This window comes from Schistocerca serialis, chromosome 1 (assembly GCF_023864345.2).
Source record: "Schistocerca serialis cubense isolate TAMUIC-IGC-003099 chromosome 1, iqSchSeri2.2, whole genome shotgun sequence".
NCBI lineage: Eukaryota > Metazoa > Arthropoda > Insecta > Orthoptera > Acrididae > Schistocerca > Schistocerca serialis.
Window position 1 is genome coordinate 530,767,333 of NC_064638.1, and position 7,121 is coordinate 530,774,453.

Consider the following 7,121-nt stretch of genomic DNA (forward strand, 5'->3'; position numbering starts at 1 on the left):
ATTAAACGTCCAAGGGTGTCAGCAGTGTCAAAGGTTGTCGAGGACATCTTCCTGTTGCTCATCGCAATGCAATTTATCGTTTCCAACAGCAAAATTTGTGGGAATCGACGCTCTAGACAATGGGGTAGTTTTATTGACGTCCCTTACGCCACCTGCTGAGGCCTTTTCGTATCGATTCTGAGTGGCGGGGTGTCTGAAATTTTTTTTCCTCAGCCAACCGGTTTATTTCAACGCTGGGTGTCGGAGTTTCGACCTCAATCGCAGAGATGTGAGAAGATGGGGTGAAACGTCAATAAGAGGGGCTATGTCGACCTTCTCGTTGTGTGACAGGTCCACAGGGGCAGAATTGTGGTTAAATTTGATGCCAATGTGGCATCATTAACTCAGCTTACAGCTCATATGAACTTCTGATCTCTAGCATTTTTTTCCGCATGTGTCGACATCTTGCCTGTTTGAAGTGCCGCCGAGCCCGAGGGTGACGTCGCAGGGCGCCACACTTTAGCGCCATTAGAAAGGAAGGTCGTACACACCTTTGAGCCAAATTTCAGAGTTGTCTGTCGCAGTGGGAGACAATTCTGAAAAAGCTATCACTTAATTTTGTTGCACAGTGCATTTTGTACTGCTGTAGATTGTCAACTGTGTGTGCTCTCTTGTCAGACATGCATGTAAGTCTATCAACTTTCTTGACAACAAATAAACAAATGGTATTACTTTGCTTCCAGGTACATAGTTTTTATTATTGATTTCTTAGGTTACTTGCAGTAAGGGCTACAAATGTTTAACGGCTTCATTAATAATTAAAATTTGATGACAACTGAACATGTTCCGACCTCTGTGTTATTTCAGAAAAAGTGTTCACTAGAGCTAGCAAAAAAATGAAACACTGAAGTATTAAAAATGAAAGGTACCATCTCTCAAAAAGCATTAAAACAAATATGGATAAATTAAAGTAATTAATGGTAAGGACAGCTAGCAAAAAAATGAAACACTGAAGTATTAAAAATGAAAGGTACCATCTCTCAAAAAGCATTAAAACAAATATGGATAAATTAAAGTAATTAATGGTAAGGACAAATCGATTACCTAAAATTAATTGACGTGAAAGAATTATTAGTGTATCCATGTTCGATAACCCTAATAATTACGATTCATTGATTAATTGCAAGTAATTGCCCATCCATAGAGCTAGCTGTGTAAGCGACAGCAGTTTCGCACCTGTTTTGCTACTAAATCATAATAATTATTCTCTGGAAACTCGCAAGCGGTGCGAACTGGAAACTTTTGTACTCGGTGAAGTCGGTGTGCTCCGTTGTTATTCTTGAAGGGATTGTGCACGTCTTCGCGCGTCTTACGAATTTTTGATAGTTTTTCCAGCATTCATTCAACGAGAAGGGTTGGATTATAATAAACAGTAACTAATTGTATTTATTTCCGCAACGAATACCAACAATGTGCCTGAAAACGCCGCCAACCAAGAAGACAATAGATAGAGACGTTAGAAACATACGATGTAAATAAATATAGGACAATGCAGAAAATACTGCCTGGTGAACGAACTTCTTCATTAAAGGAACGAAAACAAGGGATACTAGAAGAAACTTGGACAAAATACAACATGGAAACAGAATATACACATAACAAACAGGTTAGTCAAATTGTACCTTATTCACAGAAAGCCAAGGTATCAGACCAGGTTAGCCTTGATGAAATTCCGCTGACAGAAGTTTTGAAACATATAAATACAGAATCAGGTCATCACCAGTACTTGTATTTTATGCAGCGCTGTAATGAAAAACGCAAAGTTTCGCAAGAAACAAAGCAATGTGGGGAAGCCAAAGACACTGCTGTGCGTGAAAAATCATGTAAGCTCACGAAACTTTTAGGAACTACAGTTTCCAGTGACGAGCAGATTCATTCGGAAAACGGCCAGAATAAATCCGAACTGCAGGAAGCAGTCGTGGCGAAGTCTAAAATGCTTCTGCAAAGACAGATTGACATTCGTAAACTGAGAATGACCCAGAAAGTATTGCCTTTCACCCATTTCGCAAAAAAGAACACGGAAATACCATTACCGGAAAAAGTAGTTGTAATTGAATTAGAGGCAGGTAGCTTAGCAAATGCTCTTACAGAGGCCGAACTACAAGCATTAAAGAAGTTTGTCAGCGCACTAAAAGTAAAAATTATGGGAGCATGGGTGAAAAAGGCAAAAACTGTATAGGTTCACAATATAACACAAATACAAATTCCAGTCAATAACAGAAAATAGTTTTGCAAATAAACTAACAACATTTCACTAGAAATAGATGCGGATGGGAGTGATCTCACAGTTATTATACGTCAAAATGTTGAGACACATTACATGTGATGACTGCAAAAACAAGAGAAATGCAGAATAAATATGCAAACTTGAATTCAAAATCTACTGTACTTAAGATAAATGAGTCACTACACATAAATAAATAAAACTCCAAAAACTTGCAGAGGACACATGTGAAAGGTCTTGTGGAAGCAAACATGCAAGAGGGTAATCGACAAACTGTTGCCCCAAAAATGCTATACTCCCATCTACTTCTGTTTCAATGACAACATGTAATGAGAGAGTTCCTCTCTCAGTTAATTGCAATACCTTTTACCAAAGGACATATACCACAACAACAGAATGTGGTAATGTACACTGAACTATAAGCTTCGAAACCAAAACCGTCAGCATCATCTATATTGAGTAGCAAAAGGGAAACCACTCCAGACATGTTTTCTCAAGACAATGTTTTAATATAGTGGTCTGTTGCAAACAAGTCCTCCAATTCCATTTGCTTTAAAACTAAGGTCATTAATAATATGCCTACCATGAACTCTTCCTCAAAACTTCAGTAGCCTATAAAATTCACCTGTATTATGTGAAATTATTTTTTATAAATAAATATATTAAACAAATATTTCGTTGTACAGCTCTTCTGATATGTATCGTTCCATTTGTCTCAAAACTAATAGCAAATATGAAATATTCTTTTCCACAAAGGCGTAAGAATTTTGTACTGTGGAAATATAGGACAGTGCTCACAATAACAAGCACTGACAAAAAAAAAATGTGCCTTAAGCACTGAGTAGTAATGTTTCTTTTTCTTATTTCTTTCTTTAAATGGTCTATTTATTATGTTACATATACAAATTGTACCACTAATAATTTGAAAGTATGCAATTTTACTGGAAAGTGGTAAACAAAACAAAAAATATCCTATCTGCACATTCTCTGATCTTGCCAATGGCATCAATTGTGTGAACCTTTTTATGAATAATAAGCTAAAATGTTGATGAATTAGTGGGCCTGTTACGTGTATGGAGCCTTAACTTTGTGAGTGCAAGTAGGGAATTATTTTGACAAAACGCAACACAGTAATAATACAAAACTAAGAATAAATAAAACTTGAAAGAAACGAGTACATTAAGTTCAGTACTCATACTAAAGGATTGCTTGTTAATTTTACCTTATTCAATTTAACTCGAGTAAGCACAATAGTTTACAGCAATTTAAAAGGTTTAATTATTAATGCTGTTTATAACAGGTGCTTCACTTGTTTAATGTGTAGCTTGACTTGCCACACATCCTTGATGGTTCTCCTTTGTGATGTTAACTATACAACATGACAAATGAATATAAAAGTGAATGAAATTAGTCAGCTGTTGTTTTTAACTGACGTAATGACTTATAATGATTATAAAAGACAGTGACGCAGGCATTCTTTTCTACACCTCCATCTATGCTCCACAAGCCAGATTACGGTGTGTATGGTGGAAAGTGTTATGTTGGCTACTGTGGTAGTCAGTGCCCACACAAACAAGGAAGTAGAGAAGTTGCAATGGCCAGTAGCAGAAATCCAAAATCATCTGTACATTAAACTTGCATATTAATAGAAATTTTTATTTCTGTTAAGGGAAGAAACAATACCTAACTTCCTTTGCCTCCTACATCCAATGACTATTACTACTCGCAGAATGCAGGCTAAGTAACGCCTTCCTGTTACTTAGAACTGTTGCTCTCGGAGACTGCGGCCGAACTGGCCAACCAGTGATGGGCAGCTGGTTAAATCAGCATTGACAGGGGGCAGTGAACTTCATCTTCCTGGAGGTGTGGAGCTGCCTGCTCTTTCCATTGGCGTGTGGGTCAGCACCTTCTTGATGCTGTTTTGCGGCAATGCAATGCTCAATGTGCAGTTGATACATTAGGACTGCACAGAGAGTACTTCTGATACTGCTGTTAATTCCACTCCCCCCCCCCCCCCCCCTCAAAAAAAATCCCTGTTCCTCTCATAAATTACACAATGATGTGCAAAACTTAAGGACAAAATTAAATTTCAGGTAGTATGCCACTACCAGGCAACATACATGCTGATACTTAGGCCATATATAGAATGAACTGCAAAAGAAATATGCAATAAGATAAACAGAAATTATACTTTTATTGAAAGACAACAGTTACACTGATAAATATGGGATGGAATAATGACAATATTATGAAAAGGAGACATTGCTACTCACTATATACTCGTAGTGGAGAGGCCAAGTCGCAGATGGGCATGTCAAACAAGTAAGCTTTCGGCCGAAGGAGTGCCGAGGCAGCTGGAGGAAGTAATATGCTGCACAACACTAGGTATGTGCACTCTTTGAATTTCAGCAATAAACTTCTGCATGGTGTGCAACACCTCCCATGTAGCATAGATCACCGGAGTTTGTTGAGCCTCCTGTATATAAATGGTTGTTAAACAATCCATTGGTGAAACATGCACTCTTCATTATGTCTTCTCTAGCTCTTCTATTAATCCAACATGATAATATTCCCAGATTGATGTACAGTACTCAAGGATGAATCAAACGAGTAGTTTCTCAGTCACTTCTTCGGTGAATGAAAAATGTTTCCTCAAGATTCTTCCAAAGGATCTGAACATGACATCTGATTTTTGTACAAGTAGTTTCATGTAATCATTCCAATTTACATCACTCTGGACAGTTACTCCTATGTATTTTACAGTTGCTCTTGTTAACAGTGACTTATCATCAACAATGTGATTCAACAGTAAATGATCTCTTCACCTATGTACACACAATATGTCAACTGCCAATCTCTGTACAGTTTAATGCCCTTAGTAATCTACAGCTTATAACCTGATTTAAACAGGTTCTCGCTCACTAATGCTCTGGGAAATCTTCCTTCAAATAGACTTATAACCTTATTAATATATTTATTAATGTTTTGGGAAAACATTTCTTTAAGTGGACTTATCACCTCATTAATGTATTTATTAATGAAGTTACAAGTCTATTTGATGAAATATTTTCCCCAAAAGCTATTGAGAGAACACATCCGGCTATAGGTCTTGGATTACTAAGGTGTCAAAATTTCTTTTAGAATGAAAAGGGAGCTTTATGCTGTAGCCAAGACAGTAAAGGAGACCGATTACATTAGACTTTACAAATTGTACAATGGGATTCATCACAAGACCATATAGGCATTGAATAACATGTTTTTGAAGGCCGAAAATCATAACTCAAAACAGTAAAGTAAAAAAAGTCAGAAATTTTGTGAAGAAGTACAGTTTGTAGAGAAAATATCCAAATAAAAATTAGGATCATCTTCTTATTGATCCAAAAAACAGTTGCTGATAATTCAAGAAAAACTTTTTAATGGTAACAGAACAAACAGGATCACAATGCTCCATAAATCAACTCATGAATTTTCTTCAAGCTGGTGCACCTATCACAGTACAACATTTCAAAGCAACAACAGTCACTGTACAGGAAATTGAAAGAATTATTAAATCTCTGAAAAGTTGGACAACATATCTTGTTATTTATTGAAATACTGTTGCAGCCATGTAAATAAAATCCTTTGGCATATTTTCGATGTGATTATACTTTTATTGAAAGACAACAGTTACACTGATAAATGTGGGATGGAGGTGTGGAGCTGCCTGCTCTTTCCATTGGCGTGTGGGTCAGCACCTTCTTGATGCTGTTTTGCGGCAATGCAATGCTCAATGTGCAGTTGATACATTAGGACTGCACAGAGAGTACTTCTGATACTGCTGTTAATTCCACTCCCCCCCCCCCCCCCCCTAAAAAAAAATCCGTTCCTCTCATAAATTACACAATGATGTGCAAAACTTAAGCACAAAATTAAATTTCAGGTAGTATGCCACTACCAGGCAACATACATGATGATACTTAGGCCATCTTCCTTCAAATAGACTTATAAGCTTATTAATATATTTATTAATGTTTTGGGAAACTGGAAACTGGCAACTGGCCCTTAACATAGACAAATGTAATGTATTGCGAATACATAGAAAGAAGGATCCTTTATTGTATGATTATATGATAGTGGAACAAACACTGGTAGCAGTTACTTCTGTAAAATATCTGGAGTATGCGTGCGGAACGATTTGAAGTGGAATGATCATATAAAATTAATTGTTGGTAAGGCGGGTACCAGGTTGAGATTCATTGGGAGAGTGCTTAGAAAATGTAGTCCATCAACAAAGGAGGTGGCTTACAAAACACCCGTTCGACCTATACTTGAGTATTGCTCATCAGTGTGGGATCCGTACCAGATCGGTTTGACGGAGGAGATAGAGAAGATCCAAAGAAGAGCGGCGCGTTTCGTCACAGGGTTATTTGGTAACCGTGATAGCGTTACGGAGATGTTTAATAAACTCAAGTGGCAGACTCTGCAAGAGAGGCGCTCTGCATCGCGGTGTAGCTTGCTCGCCAGGTTTCGAGAGGGTGCGTTTCTGGATGAGTATCGAATATATTGCTTCCCCCTACTTATACCTCCCGAGGAGATCACGAATGTAAAATTAGAGAGATTAGAGCGCGCACGGAGGCTTTCAGACAGTCGTTCTTCCCGCGAACCATACGCGACTGGAACAGGAAAGGGAGGTAATGACAGTGGCACGTAAAGTGCCCTCCGCCACACACCGTTGGGTGGCTTGCGGAGTATAAATGTAGATGTAGATGTAGATGTAAACAATGAACAGTTGCAGAAAATTTTAAGTATGCAGTTGTAAAACAACAAGGAGGGAGATGAGTAAGATATTGTTAAATATCACCTGCCTTTACTATACACA

The 7,121-nt window shown here is 37.7% G+C and overlaps 1 protein-coding gene across 1 annotated transcript; it reads left to right on the forward strand.

Annotated features, from left to right (window-relative positions):
* The first annotated feature begins 1,473 nt into the window (after positions 1 to 1,473).
* On the forward strand, positions 1,474 to 2,870 carry LOC126474949 (uncharacterized). Its single transcript, XM_050102471.1, has 2 exons — positions 1,474 to 1,693; positions 1,781 to 2,870. Exons 1-2 carry the CDS (start codon positions 1,529 to 1,531, stop codon positions 2,216 to 2,218), a joined length of 603 nt encoding a protein of 200 aa, XP_049958428.1. The 5' UTR covers positions 1,474 to 1,528; the 3' UTR covers positions 2,219 to 2,870.
* Positions 2,871 to 7,121: the final 4,251 nt, after the last annotated feature.